Source organism: Labeo rohita, chromosome 19, assembly GCF_022985175.1.
Source record: "Labeo rohita strain BAU-BD-2019 chromosome 19, IGBB_LRoh.1.0, whole genome shotgun sequence".
NCBI classification, from domain to species: domain Eukaryota; kingdom Metazoa; phylum Chordata; class Actinopteri; order Cypriniformes; family Cyprinidae; genus Labeo; species Labeo rohita.
The window spans coordinates 5,668,246-5,686,262 of NC_066887.1; the positions used below are offsets into that span (position 1 = coordinate 5,668,246).

Below are 18,017 nucleotides of genomic sequence, written 5' to 3' on the forward strand. Positions count from 1 at the left end.
AACTTGACTCAGGAAACGCAGCTGTAACTTGACTGGACTCGGGAAACACAGCTGTAACTTGACTGGACTCAGGAAACACAGCTGCAACTTGACTTGGCTTGGAAACTTGACTTGACTCAGGGAACGCAGCTGCAACTTGACTTGACTTCGAAACTTGACTTGGCTCAGCAAACACAGCTGCAACTTGACTTGACTTGACTTGGAAACTTGACTTGACTCAGGAAACACAGCTGTAGCTTGACTAGACTCGGAAACTTGACTTGACTCGGGAAACACAGCTGCAACTTGACTGGACTTGGAAACTTGACTTGACTCAGGAAATGCAGCTGTAACTTGACTTGACTCTGGAAACGCTGCTTTAGCTTTGTTCGGCTCTGGGGTAGCAGCTGTGACGTGACAGAGCTTCATTATAGCTGCCATTTTGTGTTCGGGCTCCGCCGTTGCCGCCATTTTGTGAACGCGCACCGGCGCGGCCACCATCTTGCAAACGGGCGCCGCCGTTGCCGCCATCTTGCAAACGGGCTCCGCTGTCCCCGCCATGGTATGAACGCGCTTCGGCGCGGCCGCCATTACCACGTTGTCGCGTTCCTCCTCCGCGACACCCACAGTAAATGATGAGCCCACACACAATAGGGCAAAGTCCATGAATGCAGCTAGTGATGAACGCGGACCCTCGCGTCTGAGTCTCGCCTTAAGAGGCTCATTAACGCCATCACAAAAGATTTCAATAATTATACAGTCCGGGAGGGTGGAATAATTAGCAATGGCCAGAAACTCATGGATGTATTGTTCAAGTGTGCGTGGTCCTTGTTTGATTTTGAAAAGAATTCTGTCTGTGTCCATATCTGTTGACTGTCCGGGGGTGAAGCTGCTGGATCCTGTTGTGATGGAGTATTCTGTAACGTTGAGTGAGAGGCGAGAGGCGAGTGGATCCATTTGCGAGCTTTTATTAAGAGGACGAGACAGAGACACAGTCGACAACAGGCAGGGTCAGAACAGTAGCAAACAGGTATAACTCAGGCAAGAAGTAGAGAGAGTCCGTGAAGCAGGCGTGGGTCAATCCAAGGCAAACGTAATCCGTAAAGGGGATGAGACGAGAGAATAATCAAATAAACGAGCAAGAGTCCAGTAGGCAGGCGGCGAGACAGTCGAGACGAGATGGCCAGGTGAGGGAACTAAACACAGGGAACCAGGGAACCAGGGAACTAGGGAACAATAATAAACACAACAACAATACTCCGTGGCCTGCAAGGGGAGAGACTGGGGCTTTTATAGCGCCACTGATTGGTCACAGGTGCTGACCCAATCAGCGTGCTGAATGATGGGGAATATAGTCCGGGGTGTAGTGCAACAGTCTGTGTGTGATGATAGGGTGAGAGCGACATCTGGTGGTGAGCGGACCGCAGAACACCGACCAGATTCGTAACACCAGTCTTAAGTCGCTGGGGTTTATTTGTAGCAATAGCCAAAAATAAATTGTATGGGTCAAAATTATTGATTTTTCTTTTTAATGGCAAAAATCATTAGGGAATTAAGTAAAGATCATGTTCCATGAAGATATTTTGTAAAATTCCTACTATAAAGGTATGAAAACTTAATTTTTGATTAGTCATATACATTGTCAAGAAAATTATTTGAAGAACTTTAAAGGCAATTTTCTCAATATTTTGATTTTTTTGCACCCTCAGATTCCTGATTTTTAAATAGATTGAAAGACTGATTTGAAAAAATGACCTTTATGACTGGTTTTGTGATCCTGGGTCACATATTTTAACGTATATTTGAAAATGCCAGAAAAATAGTGCTTTAAATCTTTGTTTAATGTGGCTGTTATCTGATAGGCTTGAGTAGATGGTTTGTGGAGTCCACCTATTTATGGATTTGTTAGCAGGTCTTGACGCTAGAATTTTTTATAAATCCACAAATGCATGCCATGATCCACAAATGCACAAAAAGCCATTCACAAATGCACAGGAAGTGATCCACAAATTCATTCAGCATTTTATTTATTTGAATTTAACTTGTTTGTGAAACTCTAAAATTTATTTGTGGATCTCATTTAATTTATTTGTGAATGTTTACTTTTTACTAATCTCTTTACATTTATTTGTGGATCATAATTTATTTATTTATTTTTATTAATATGCATACAAAGAATACACAAAATACACATACAGATTAACAAAGACAAGACAACATAAAACAAGCTGATCACAAAAAAACACACAACTCACATTTATATATACAGTGCCCTCCACAAATATTGGCACTCTTGATAAATATGAGCAAAGGCAGCTGTGGAAATAAATCTGCATTGTTTATCCTTTTGAGCTTTCATTCAAAAAATTCACAAAATTCTAACCTTTCATTGAAGTAAAACAATGGAAAGTGAGGAGAAAATCTCATTATGAAATAAATGTTTTTCTCCAGTTCTCATTGGCCACAATTATTGGCACCCCTAGAAATTCTTATGAGTAATATATCTCTGAAGTATATTCACATTTTTTAGCACACCAGGGTGACTAGGAACATGAAATTGTCCAGCCATGACTTCTTGTTGCACAGGATTATAAATATAAGGAACAAAAAGGCCAAATTGCCTATGTGTTCTTTTAATAACTGAAACTGTTGTGTAACGGAATTTTTTATTTTTTTTTCCAGTTTATAAGAATTGTTTTTTAGCGATAGCTAGAGACAAGAGTAGTGGAGCGGTGTGTTCTATTGTGATGGATATTACTGAGGAATTGATCACCTAACAGGCAGAGTGATGGAGTAATTGGAATGTTACAATTAAAACATGTTGAAATTGCTTTAATGAGTTCCTTCCAGAACACAATCATAATCTATTTATTTAGAATACAACAAAACTATCTCCATATTTAGGTAACTTACCAATATACAGATATGAGCTATGTCGTCTGAAGTTGCAGTCTGTAAATAGTATCCTGGAAAATGACATTGACTGTATAGATAGATAGAATCAATAAACGACTTAATAATTAGTAATAAGTTTGCTGAATTGATGATAAAGACAGGGTTTCTTGTTTCTAGTCTATAATGTCAAATGGGGCAGGAGCAGTACTGCCTATAGTTAGTGCACTGTTAGTTTATTTTGCATTTTGTAAGTCTAAAAAGAATAAAAACATACATCTGTCTTTAAGAATGCTTTATTAATGCAAAAAAACAAAACAAAAAAAACAGGTAATCAAACAGAAAAGCAATGGGAAAAGAATTATCTTTTTTTTGTGAGAAAAAAAAAAAAAACGAAAGTGAAAGTGAAAGTGCTGTTAGGTTATATTAGGCTATTTGTCATGCATAAAGGATGGATTCGAGATGCAGGTCACAGCATTATCGGCTTTGCATAAGGGTTCTTGAAACTGAACTTATCTGAGTTATTGAATGCTAATTCAAGCCTCGGCATGTCTTTAACCAGAACACCATTTCTTGAGCTGAAAATATCAGCCAGAGGGGCAGCCATTGGAGAAGGTATGTGTTCATTACACTGTGGGCCCTGCAGACTGGGTGCACATTTCACTTCATAGGTAAAAAAGAAGGTACCATGTGTAAAAAAACAAGTATCAGTCACAACTCCTCTTCTAAGATCAAAAGAGCATGAACCAAGGTGATCGCTGTTCCATGAGCTGTCTGCATCATATACTTCAAAAGTTAGTTTATTGGCTATTCTGATCTTAATTGGACCAAACTCAAATGTTTCTGGCCAAAATGGATTGTCATTATTATCAATGGTCTGAGTGCGCATGGATTTACTGTCATACTTAACTAATACACAGCCATCTGTTTGTGTAAGTCTATCTCCATACAGACCTCTGGCTCTGAGATTGTAGACTTTGAGGGTGGCAAGTCCTTTTGCTGTTGGACAACAGTTAGAATTTATAACTTGACTGCTTTCACAAACACAAGCACATCGGTCTCTTGTGCTGCACTTCCTGCCAATCTTGCAAGGTTCAGAGCAAACCTTCATGAGGGCATTTTGAATGATGTATTCTTCAACAGCTTTCTTCAGTCCTTTCCTTGCAGGGTGTTTTGTACTCAGTAAGAAATGGAGGGGTTTCAGAGAATAATGCACAATGTCAGGAAGACTCTTCAAAGACTCAAGCCATTTTTTACGGGAATCTGGGTGTGATGAACCAGAGAAAAGCAGATCTTCTCCATTTATGTTTCCTCCTATTATCTCTGTCTGACGCTCACTAAACATGGAGCTGAACTTTTCATTTGTGCCCATCTTCTTCTTTAGTTCTTGACAAAAATGTGCTTCTACCTTCACAGTTACTACACTGTATGAACCAGAGGCTTCAACATCCAAACAATCTTTCACTGCAGTGTCTGTAAGTCCACTCACTGCTGCCTGACAGGTTTTGATGGCTGTTATGGATTTCATTCGCCCTCCTAAAATGACAGTTGTGGTATAGTGAGTGCCGTATGTGGTGATCAGGTTGCGGTAGGCGTCTCGATCGTAGGGTGTAGGGAGTGATTTGACAGCTTCAAGAAACTCTGCATGAAGAGGAGGCTTTGCAGCTACACGGTAACTATAAAGAAACAGTAAAACTGTTTGAATTCAGTGTGATCAGAAGGAGCAGTTTGTAGTTCAAGTTATTGTTTCTTTTCATAGTTATTGTCTTTTTAACAGTATTAGTGAGGAAAAAACAACCCAGTAGAGTTGGGGTACTCGGACTCGAGTCCGGTCTCGAGTACAATTTTTAGGCGACTCGGACTTGTCACGGACTCGGATGTATTTTTACTCGGACTTGACTCGGACTCGAGCCTTTCGGACTCGGAAAATATCCCGAGTCCGTCTGAGTCCACAGACAGTTGACGGAAATGTCACTGAATCGATGCATTATCACTAAAGTCTTGTCCAGAAGGCTACTTGAAAGGCTACGAGATGTGCGCACACACTCAAAGCGCGATCACAGAAGGCGCCTCTCAGTCAGTGTGCGAATGCCGAGTTCACTTTCGCTTCTAACAGCTTCTGTTATTGCTACACACATGCTCGTATTGGAGACTATTCATGTAAATGAAGTCGGTTTTGTCTTAAGTAAACCTGAACAGCGGAGAAATACTGATGCGTCAAAATATTTGATCTGTGCGTCAGATCTTAAAGCGACAGCAGCGTAAACCTGCAGCCGCCGACCACGTCAAACAATAATCAAAACAACAAAAGAAAAAGAGAAAATCACTCACTGTTCTTGACTGAATCACTTATTTCCTGTAATAAGAATTATCTTTAATGTATACAGTGAAGATTTTGCAGTGTTTTATTTTAACATTTATTACTTCATGAAATGTCTGTAGTCTATTTCTGTAATAGCCTTTACATAGACCTACATAAAAAAAAACTAAAAAAAAAAAAAAAACTACAATTCTATTTTAAAAAAGATTCTATTTTAAAAAATATTATTTCATTTGTAATTTTTATTAATATATGTATTAATACTTTTGCTTGTAAGTAATACTTGGAGTGTTTACTTGCCTTGAGCTCGAGAATGTTTTACTTACATTAGTTGATTAGTTTTTTCAGTATTGAAATTATTTAAACATGGTGGCAGTTTCTAGCTTGAAAGAAAAATAATTTTTCTAACATCTTTGCAGCAACAGTTTTTATGAGTCCAAAACCACCTTGGGTGTGCATGATTTTCTGATAATTAAATGGCCCATCATCAATTATTCCTTGCAATTTATTGTAATTAATGTAACTATAAATGCATTCAAAAATAAAACAGGTGTGAGTTTGCTGTGACTTATGGAAAGTATAGGTAGGGCTTTATACACAGTGTAGACCTTTGTAAGGACTAGGTTTATCCCTCACAACCTCATTTTCATTCAAGAAAAAAAAAAAAGTCATATACAACCCAAAACACACACAGGCACAATCAGAAATAAAAGAGGTGCATTTTCTGATCTTAAGGTCCCATTCACCAAGATACCTACTTCTTTACCCCCACCCTTGAATTTATACATTTACTACATCGATGAATAATGTCAAGTCTTGCCCTATAATTTTTCACATTCTAAAACCTGTTTCACTCTGAAATATGTCACATTACATAGATCAGAGTATGGACACTAATTATGAGATGTTGTGAAATCAAAATTCAAAATGGCAAGATCCACTAGAGGTTTGCTTTTCTTACATTTCAACTGACATTGCTTTTTTCTAGTTGTAAAGGTTAAAAACAGGGGTGCCCAAACTCGGCCCTGGTCCTTGGTTTAGCTCCAACTTGCCTCAACACATCTGCCAGGGCGTTTCTAGTATGCAAGCTTGATTAGCTGGTTCAGGTGTGTTTAATTGGGGCTGGAGCTAAAATCTGTAGGACACCTTCCTCCAGGACAGAGTTTGGGCACCCCTGGGTTAAAACAATGTTAAGATACTGACAAACAGTAGTGTTTCCTTGGACTCGGACGGACTCGACTCGGACTCGGCCCTTTGGGACTCGGACTTGAGTCTGACTCGGCCCTTTGGGACTCGGACTTGAGTCCGACTCGGCCCATTTTGGATTTGGACTCGTCTTGGACTCAATTGGTTAAAGACTCGGACTCGACTCGGACTCGACTTAGGTGGACTTGAACCCAACACTACAACCCAGCTTTCTCACCTGTAAAAGTTGCATGCAATTTCATGTTTGGTGAAACTGTATTTGTCCTCTTTTGATTTTGTCATTGCAAATTTAGCTTCCCTGGAATGAGTGCTTCCAACTGCAGCTCCAACAGCCTTCACATCTATACCAACTTTCCAGCTAGCCGAGAGTGCCGAGGATGAATCATTGACCAGTGCTTCACTTGATTCAAAGATCTGACTGGAGACTTTCATCGAACACTTTGGCAAGGTCCTCCAGTCTACAACTGCTGCTGGTAGCTTCTGTTTAATTTCATTCATGTACTTGTTTTTGCGAAACTTACAAGTGCTGTTTCCCAAATCCCATTTTTCCATGTCGATCAGATAAGAACCTTTTCGCTCCATGGTCACGACATCAAATCCTTCTCCAGCAAGATTGTGTCCTGGAACAAAAGGAGCATCCTCACACTCTTTTGATGTGCCTGTGTCATCCTCTCCAGAAATGGTCGTTAGAAGCAACGCCCAGAAAACAACAAAATAAACCCACAACTGCCCCATGATCTGCAGTAAGAGAAGAACATTTGTGACAAATTATTACTGGTGAAAAAAAAAATAAAAGAACATTAACCAAAAAATTAACAAGAACAATAACATAAAATTATAACAATAATATTATAATCAACAATATTGTACCTTTTAAACAAATGGCAAGCATTATACAAGATGCTTCAAGTATTTTTTACCACCAATTGTTTCTTTAATCAATAATATGATTCTTTTGATGGTTTTCTCTAAATTTAAGATCAAAAATGAGTAATAAAATGTGAAATTTTTCTAACCTGTCTCCTCATATGATGGCTGTGTGATTGTGGTTGTCAGGATTGTGTTGCAAATTATATACTATGACGTGGCTATGACAGTTCTTCTGAGGTTTTACACATTGTGTGGGCTATGGATGCATTCAGTGATCAAAAGGGGCTTTCGCACCGCGTAGTTCTAGGAATTAGCCACCATGGTGATTATGTCATCTCTTTGGAGGGTTAGAATCACACAGTAAGTGTGAACACTACAGAAATTTTCCTAAATTAAAAAAGACAACATTTAAACTGTACCACTTTTAGAAGGAGTAAATTCAGGTTAATTGGTGCATCTCAATAGCAAAAAGTTGCCCATTTGACCTGAATTCACCCTAAAATGATGTTACGATATTCAGATTCTTATTGGCATTTTTGTTAACATGAATATATGTTTACTTAATGCACAGTTAATGTTTTTAGCATACTAATATGTCATAAACTACACATTTTTTTTTGTGTGTTCATGAACCTTTTTTTGTTAAATTCTTGATCTGTTTCTTTGGGAATGAGGGTAGACTACTTCAGAACCTAGTTTTAGCCTCAGACTTCATGACCACAGACCTTGGCTGAACAGAAAATTTGGTCTAAAAACTGGCTCAGTGATGGATACAGGAGATTTGGATTCAGCTGAAATTGAAATTGAAATAGAGGATGCCCTATCCTTTTATAAAACATGTTTTGGCAGAATGTAAATATTGTATAAAAAAACCCTGCAGACATACACAATGCTATATGAACAAAACATCTGTACAACATAGTTTTGCTGCAGCATGGTCTCAGTTAAGTGCAAGAGGCTCAAGAAATATCCAGATGCATCAGAATTTTTTTATCGTAAAATATATGAGACCGTTTTCTGCAGATGGGAGTTTTAGTTACACAAAAATGTTCTGAGGGCAGAAAGGAAAATGATTGGTTTACAGATTCAACCAATGAAATTGAAGCAGAGGCGGGGTCAGGTAATTTGGACGTGTGGAGGGAATGCTTCAGACCGAAACTTTATTAACGCTTCATGGGAGGCATTTGTAAGTGAATTTACCATGTATTTTATTTAAAAAATAATAATAAATCAAAATAACTCTAATGTTTACTGAGATAATTAGCGAGCAAAGATGCACAGAACAAGTAATCATTGACTACATATCATATCATATGCATTTTCATATGCATTTCATTCACTGCTTTATCAGTCGATCGCACCAAAGCTGCTTATGGGGTAGTAAAACATGCTTTTCCAATGCTACCATGCTGTCTGTGAAGCCGATATGAGTGACAACAGAACTCGTTCAAATGTCCGTGGCATTTCATCAGTCACTTAGCGCTAGCATTAACATTAGCACTGTTATTTTTTACTAAACTATGCACTGCCCTCAGAGCAGGAGTACTGAATATATCCGTATTAGTGTTATTTTCACTGAATTATGCTCTGCTCTCAGGGCAGGAGTACTCAATAGGTCCGTATTAGTGTTATTTTTACTGAATTATGCGCTGCTCTCAGGGCAGGAGTACTCAATAGGTTCGTATTAGTGTTATTTTTACTAAACTATGCATTGCCCTCAGAGAAGAGGACTGAATATATTCGTATTAGTGTTATTTTTACTGAATTATGCGCTGCTCTCAGGGCAGGAGTGCTCAATAGGTCCGTATTAGTGTTATTTTTACTGAATTATGCACCGCTCTCAGGGCAAGATTACTCAATAGGTCCGTATTAGTGTTATTTTTACTGAATTATGCGCTGCTCTCAGGGCAGGAGTGCTCAATAGGTCCGTATTAGTGTTATTTTTACTGAATTATGCACCGCTCTCAGGGCAAGATTACTCAATAGGTCCGTATTAGTGTTATTTTTACTGAATTATGCGCTGCTCTCAGGGCAGGAGTGCTCAATAGGTCCGTATTAGTGTTATTTTTACTGAATTATGCACCGCTCTCAGGGCAAGATTACTCAATAGGTCCGTATTAGTGTTATTTTTACTAAACTATGCACTGCTCTCGGAGCAGGAGTAAAAATAACACTACTAAACTGAATTATGCACTGCTCTGAGGGCAGGAGTACTCAATAGGTTCGTATTACTGTTATTTGTAGTGTACTACGCACTGCCCTCAGAGCAGGATTACTGAATATATTCGTATTAGTGTTATTTTTACTGAATTATGCGCTGCTCTCAGGGCAGGAGTACTCAATAGGTCCGTATTAGTGTTATTTTTACTAAACTATGCACTGCCCTCACAGCAGGAGTACTGAATATATTCGTATTACTGTTATTTTTACTAAACTATGCATTGCTCTTAGGGCAGGAGTAAAAATAACAGTACTAAACTGAATTATGCACTGCTCTCAGGGCAGGAGTACTCAATAGGTTCGTATTACTGTTATTTGTAGTGTACTATGCACTGCTTTCAGAGCAGGACTACTGAATATATTTTTATTACTGTTATTTTTACTAAACTGCCTCCTCCCTCAGGGCAGGAGTAAAAATAACAGTACTAAACTGAATTATGCACTGCTCTCAGGGCAGGAGCACTTAATAAGTCTGTATTACTGTTATTTTTTACTAAACTATGCTCAGTAGGTCCATATCACTGTTATTTTAGTGTACTATGCATTGCTAAGCTATGCACTGCTCTCAGGGCAGGAGTAAAAATAACAGTACTAAACTGAATTATGTGCTGCTCTCGGGGCAGGTGTACTGGATAGGTTCATATTACTGTTATTTGTCATGTACTATGCGCTACTCACGTCAGAGTATTTCTGTATGACTATACCTTGGAATTTAAGGAATTTAAGACTGACCTTAGCAACATTTTAGATACTGTGCAACATGATTGGTCTGTTGGTTAGTCAGGTTATTTCTTCCAAGGTTATTCACTGAATGCTGAATCAAGAATCTGCTTTCTTTTTCCATTTTCACATGATGTGCTTATAATGATGACAAACCTGTCGAGACTGTTTCATGTAGGTTTTTTTCTCTTTGCAGAAAAACATTCTTGAAAAAGCAGAAGCCGTCACTGGTCCATACTTGGAGAAAGGGAATCTCTGGACTTGTAAATTCATCTAATTTTAGTTGAGAATCTTGTTGATTTTTTAAGTGCCCATATTAAGTGTCAGAAACTCTAGTCTCACTTCCTGTTACCAATTACCTGTTCACGAGTTCACCCTTACATCTAATCTGGTTTAGTAAACAGTAAGCATATTTTGCCGTGCTATCCTGGGGGAGGGCTCCGAGCCCGGAATATGGCCCTAACCCAGAGAACACCCCCCTCATCCCAAGTATAGGATGAGGATAGATTAAGAGTGAGGAGTTGGGGTGGAGGGGGGATGCCAAAAAACAGTCGAATGACGGAGGTAAGTCGGCTGTGTGCATATATATGACTTGTGCTAGTTTGGATGATTACCTAGACGAGTTGCACCTGTGTCAAATTAGTTGATTATCTGATCGTGCTCCTCCCGAACTTTGTTATCAAACATCATTTTGTTTGCATTATTCCAGCCTACTGAAGCCAACTTCATTAGCTCTCCCTCAAACGTCTACTCTGATCTGCCCTCAATCATTGTGGTTGTAGCTGAGGCCACACAGAGTATAGTAGGCTCTAGAAATGGCAGGGTTTAAAGGATGTATTACATGTCCTTAAGAAATTGTCAATTTTGAGGGAGTTGTAAGTGATTTTTTATCTTTGATCTTATGATTTTGCTAGTAATTCTGTTTGTTTACATTGCTATATTTCAGATGCTGTGCAGTGAGATGGTCAGTGATGTAGTGTTCCTGGCATGGAAGTTTCTTGCACAAAAGAAAGTGGTCGAGGAAATGCATGAAAATGAGGATGTTCATGATTCAATATCCCAAACAGAAACCGTTAGGTAATATATGTGTATATATATATATATATATATATATATATATATTTTTTTTTTTGTTCTTTTATCATGAATGTCAGTGTAAATTAAAACAAAATTCTTTATGCGTTTCAATTGCAGGAAGACTTTATAAACATTTCTGGAGACTTTGAGAAACTGGCTTTGAGAAGATATTTGGCAAGCGACCTATGACCTTTAAAGGGAACCCGTTCAAATTTGTTGACTCATGTCTAAAATGAACATAAAAAATAAAAAATAAAGCACTTAAAAACCTCTAGGAATGATGATATCCATTAGTTAAAACTACAGCAGTTTAATGATACATTTTGCTATTTTGTTGTTAAATGTTCCTGTGTTTTACACATGCATTTAATTTACTGGATTTGTTTGTAATTTGTAATTGTATAAAAAAAAGACAGAAATCATAAATAAACTTATTTTACTGTAATATTGGACCCGTAAACTGATTATTTTCAATCAACATTTCTTTCTATTTTTCTTTTTTGTGATCAACATTTTATTGTCATTAGATTAACAGAAGAACATCCATTCAAACAAACAGGGAAAGGGGAGCAACAAACATATCAATGATTTTACAGTCTGAAAGAAGAAAAAAAAAAAAAAAAAAAAAAAAAACCTTTATATAGTCATTCCTTTATATAGTCTAAAATGTTGGACAAAAACATTGCCATACATCAATGGTACTAGGTTTAGCCTTGTTAATTCGTGCTTGTACATTCACAAGTCACTATTTTAAGGAGGCTATGAATTCAAAATGTTTTTGCACACATGTGCGGAGTAAACCAGTTTTGTATGATTGCCTTCTTTGCAGCTGTACACTGTACAAAGTAATGAGTTGAGTGTACTTAGAAAACCTGTGGAAACTGATTACCTCAGAATTTTCAAGTAAATTAATACATAATTTCTGAGTTGATTAAGCTACTATAACTTAGCTCAGTTAACTTTTTTATTTGTAAAGACTACCTAAAAACTTGAGTACAGTCAACTCAGTATAACAAGTTAGGCTCAATACAGATAACTCAAATAAAACAGTTCAGTTAACATATTTGCTAGTTCATGTTACTAGAAAAATGTGTGGAAACTGATTACCTTAAATTTCTCAAGTAAGGTGTACTCACAACTCTAAGTTAATCATACACAGAGACAACAGATTGTTGGAACAACAAGAAGGTAATTTATTTGTTCCATAAAACATATGTTAACTCAAAACAATGTTAATTCAAGTCATTAAAGCATGACATATCAACAGTAATGCACATTTGCATCAACAAAAATTGCACTCTGAAAAAAAAAAGAACAGTGTCCCATTTTTCCATGTATAACTTTATGCAAAATAGGACAACACTAAAGAGTACACTGCAAAAAAAAAATTGCATTTTTACTAAGCATTTTTGTCTTGTATTTTACAAATATCGAATCATTCTTGAATCAAGATACACTTTCTTGACAAGAAAAATGACCTATGATATTTAGTCTTTTATGAAAACAAATCAAGGTTTATAGTACAAAAAAAAAAAAAAAAATCTGGTAATGTGGTGAGAAAAATAAACTTGAATTATGTACTTGAGAAAAGTCAAATTATTTTCTCTCACTCCATTGACATTTCTTTGCCTTTTTTTACCATAAACTTAAATTTTATTAAAAATTGTCTTTCATAAAACAAGATTTAATATCTTATGTCTTATCTCAAGTAATTGTATATTGATTCAAGAAGTTTTACATATTTTTACTACAAACAAGACAAAAATGCATAATGAAAATGTAATTTTTTGCAGTGTAAGCTGTAACAGACAAGTACAGTACAGGACAAGTTGTGATCTGTTGAATAACAAAATTCTCTTAAAATTTTCTAATTCTAAAATCAACTACTTGACATTAAGCAAACTGTCAATTTTTCCAAAAAAAAAAAAAAAAAAAAAAGTACATTTTTCAGTACACTCTTAAAGGAAAAAAATAAATATCCCTTTTTCACATCTTTAACTTTCATAGAAGTAAAATGTGGAATTGGAGAGCATAAAAGTCTTAGTATAGAACAGTTTTTTTCTTCTAAAATGTTACACATTCTAAAACCAACCACGTAACATTAAGTTTACCAACAGGAAACAATATACATTCTTCAGTAGTGATGACCATTTCTGAAACTTAACAATGGACAACCTTGAAAAATGACAATGACAATGCTCGATATCATGGCACAGTGACGTTACTGCATTAGAAGAGTTTTCAGGGATTGGATTCTAGGTTTCAGAGACTTGTGCCCAAGTGACAAAATCACCCTCTGGATGAAATCGAATGTGTTCTTCATTACTGGAGGATACTCTAAATTTAGAGCATACATGAGCCCAAAGAGGGTGCACATGGCTTTGGGAAGATTTCCCAGGTCATCCATTACTACTTTACCTTCCAAAATGATGGCAGTGGATGTGGCATCAAGGTGCAGTGAATAAGGTGTGGTTTCACAGTCCTCGGAGATCACTGTCAATATGCTGATAGAAATGCTGGACAACACTTCATCATCATCATCATCATCATCATCATCACTGTCCTATAAACAACATAAAACTAATTAATGTTACATCTTTTAAAATAACATCATTGATGTCCGACAGAAACCTAGAATTTGGTCATTTTCAGCTAATTTGAAAAAAAAAAATTGTGTTTTCAATTTTGTCCAGCCCTCAACAAGTTTATGCACATAAAAAATGTTTACATAACACTACACTGTGTGCATAATTATTAGGCACGTTGATATTGTGGTCATTTTTTTTTCCAAGCACATTTGACCAATTCCAAACCACAACAATCTTAATAACTACTATTCATTTTCTATTTAATTATTTTTAAGTGATATATAATTGTCCATGAAGGCTGGAAGTGAAAAACTCCTTATATTTAGGTGTGCAGAATTATTAGTCACATTTTCTTTTACAGATAAAATGCCCAAAAAAAAGAGATTCACCTCAGACTGAAAAGTCAAAAACTATTAAATGCCCATGAGAAGGATGCAATACTAATGCAATACTGGAATTTGCAAAGTTAAGGCATGACCACCGGACAGAAAAACGCTTGTTGCGTCTGCATTCTCAGAAAAAAAAACAGGTGTAGGAGAAAAGATGCATGTTTATTGCAAAAAAAGTAAGAATTAATGTTAAGACTTCGATATGGAAACCATCAGAAACCATTTAGTCTCCCACGCCACCGTTTTCCAGAACTGCAACTTACCTTGAGTCTCCAGAAGTGCAATGTGTCAGGTTCTCAAGAGACTTTGCTTGGGCAAAAAAAATCCTAAAAAATGAACCTCACTTAATAAGAATAACATTCTGAAGTGTTGTGAAATACATGGAGACTGTTTTTTTATAGGCTTTATAGACAGATGAGTTGAGAGTGGCTCTTGAAGGACCAGCACCACGCCCTCTTTCAAAAATATATTTTCCAGAATCTGGCAGTAAAACTGAAGTCCTAAAACTTACTGCCAGATTCTGGAAAATATATTTTTGAAAGAGTGCTACAAGAGGGTGTGGTTCTTGTCTACGTAATGCAAATGTAGAATTCATGTTCTGGGCTATCAGCACACCATTAGGATGTCGTTTCTTCATTTCGTCGACCATCTCTTTCCTTTTGGACTCCATGCTAGTTTCATCTTGACCTTCAGGAAATTCGGTAGAAAATTGACTTCATACCTCTTTGGTTTTTTTAAGTGTCTCTGAGGCTGTTGTCCTCTTTTTCCAGCATTTATGGATACGTCCAAACATCCAGCTCGTCACAGTTTTGAGCGGTAATTACCCATTTTCCATCTGAGGCTATCATACCACCCATTCCACCCCTTAGAGGTGCCAGGCTGAGTAAGGCAGGGATGTTTTTTAATCAGAGCAGCAGCAACATCTTCAAAATTGTCCTTATCTGGGTAGGCTTTGAAACTGTAGATTGTCTCTGAGAGTTTTTCTAGGATCTCATGCTTTAACTCTCCAGACACTTGCAGATATGTCTCATCTCGCATGTACTGTAGGTTTCCCTGACGTAACCTGTATTCTACATCAACAGGAAAAGTAGGGATCTCAAAAGATTCTGGCCATGCAGTGCGTTTAACCTGACTTGAAGGACCATCAGAAGACGTAGAGAGGATTTCGGTGTCAGCTGTGCTACATGTAGGTGTTGGTGACGTCACAAGGGAGACAATCTTCAGTGTAGGCTTATCTGGCAAATCATCAATATCAGTGAGATTCACAAGGGAGTTATTGAAGTCAGGATCCTCAAACTGAAGAGAGAACTTGTACGGAAGTCCCAGTTTCTCTTCAAGTTGTTCCAATAGTGAATCAACTGTCTGTGGTTTCACAGGAAGAGTGATTTTTCTGATGTAATTTTTGTGAATAATCAATCGGAGTACGGTTCTTGTCTCCATATTTGGTCTCTCTACAAATAAAAGAATTGAGGTTAAAGATTTACAAAATTTGTCACTGTTCACCCCCCCACAAACAAAGTCTTGTTTACTCTGTGTCATTCAAAACCCAATATTTGATAAAATTTGTTTTCTTCCAAAATGAAACATTTTAAACCTCCTTTTCAAACAAACTTTTAAAGAGCACAAAACAATAAATAAACTTAAAATAAAAATAACTTGCGCAATATGTTCTTGTGTTTAAAGGGATAGTTCACCCAAATATAAAAATTCTGTCATCATTTACTCACCTTCCGATTGTTCCAAACCTGTATAAATTCTTTTGTTTTGCTGGACACACATCAAGAAATTTGGAAAACTGTTATCTCATCCCCCACTTACAGCCATAGTAGAGAAGGGGGGGGGGGGATGTGAGATCTGAAATTCTTCCAAATATCTTCCTGTGTCTTCAGCAGAACAAAGAAATGTATACAGGTTTGGAATAATCTGAGGATGAGTAAGTGACAGAATTTTCTTTTTTTGGGTGAACTAGCCCTTTAAGGCAAATGAATGGGTTTGTTGAGAAATACATGTAAATATGAACAATTACAAAATCTCAGACAAATTATTATCTAAGTCTCCTGAAACATGGACACAGCCCTTTGCATGCTAGACAGGATGTAACAACAGTTTTATTTTATTTATTCAATTTATTTCGCATTAAACCCACCGATCTACAATCACAATACTTGAAATATAATGTTGAATAAAACAATTAAATTATGCTTTTGTGTCCCTGAAGCTTGAAGCCAATTCCTAGTACAGAACGTTTTTCAAAATAATATTTTGTTCCCCGAATAAAAACAAAAGAGTAAAACATGAGAGTTTGCACAATTTCTAAATACCCTTTAACATATGTCATCCATTCAGCATAAGATATAATGTTTCAATGTAACATAGGTCCTGCCCCTAAGTGTATAGGCTGGCAAAGGAAATGGGTCATTTAGATCTGAGGGTTTGATAACTGTCAGTGACAGCACATGACTGCACAGTTCAAAAGAACGTAGGTGCTCAATGTACCAACATGTCAGATCTTTACACACGAACAGAACATCAGTGTTAATGACAAGAATTTTGAAAATCTGTCTGAAATGAGGTAGTCCTGAACAAGTACCAAAAGATACAACCATATCTGGATTATACTGGATTCCATCAATGGTCACAGATGATGCTGAGAGGACTGTGTTCTGTACTGCATATGTCTGTCTCAAGAATTCTTGAATATTCTCAGAGAAAGTTGAAATCAAAGTACCCATCACCTTCTCTGTCTGGATGGATGGCTTGAAAAAGGAGGGTGAGTCAACATAATAAGCCATCAGTCTTTGATGCCGGATAGCTTTTTTGACAGAGTTTGTGTAACATTTTTAAAGTTTTTGGTGTCACGAATTACCTGTTTGAAGAATTTATGTTTGCCCTCAAAGCGCATTGTCCACACATCTCTAAGCGGTCCATACATTCTTACGAGCTGCGGATAGTGCTCAATGTAGTAGTGCTTAGGGTGCAATTTGAAATGAGGGAACACTGTTAAAAGTAAATGTCTGAGTTCTGCAATCTTTGCATCAAGGAAATCAAGAGAATCCTCAGTGAACTTAAATGCCACTGCCATTTCTAAAATATCTTTCAGAAGCAACAAAATTCCCCACGTTTGATCATTTTCAGGGATGTCAAAGCCAATAATGAGGGGCAGAAGTCAAATTAGTGCCCAGTTTTCGTGGGCATTACCACCAATGGTACCTCAAGAGGCAAATGTGGCTGGAATGACCTGAGGCTGATCAACTTTGTCTGAGAATTTGTAAGGGAACTCCTTGATAGTTTGATTCAGGGATTCAAGAGAGATTAGTTTTCTTGAGACCAAATCATTGATGCACAAGGACATCTCTATGGGGATGACACCCTCCATAAGATCGTGCATTATGTCAGGTGGAAAACCACCAATTGTGTGAAAGTGTTCCAATCTTTCACTTAAAAAACAGCCATCCTTCACACCATACTGCTTTACCAAACTTGCATCCTTAAACACTTCAACCACTTGCCTGTCATGCTCCTGCTTGGTTCTTGGTTCGAATGCTCCCAGATGGACACCCTTCTCCTGGATTTCACTTCTCTTGGCAAAGCAGAACCAACATGGATGTTCAACAGTGAAACTCTCCTGTAAACCAGCCAAAGAATGAGCACCTAGATTATCAGCTGACACAAAAAGCACAGTTCCTTTAACACAGTCCCCTAACTGTTCAATGTACACACCATGCTTTTCAAGGGTTTCAAGGTCTTGAACAAGAG

General features: G+C 37.3%; 1 protein-coding gene across 3 annotated transcripts in view; it reads right to left on the minus strand.

Annotated features, from left to right (window-relative positions):
• Nucleotides 1–7,187, minus strand: part of LOC127181714 (perforin-1) — a 34,776-nt gene extending 27,589 nt beyond the window's left edge. For 2 of the 3 annotated variants that reach the window (XR_007829801.1, XR_007829800.1), the window contains exons 1-2: nucleotides 6,615–7,187; nucleotides 3,977–4,547 (exon numbers count right to left, since the gene is read on the minus strand). Coding sequence is in view for 1 of the 3 variants with exons in the window: in XM_051136603.1 (XP_050992560.1) it covers nucleotides 3,341–4,547; nucleotides 6,615–7,132 (1,725 nt within the window). In the remaining 2 variants the exon portion in view is untranslated. Of the gene's footprint in view, nucleotides 1–3,216; nucleotides 4,548–6,614 lie in introns of those variants that run through there. The other variant, XM_051136603.1, reaches the window with a different exon arrangement.
• Between the last annotated feature and the right edge of the window lie 10,830 nt (nucleotides 7,188–18,017).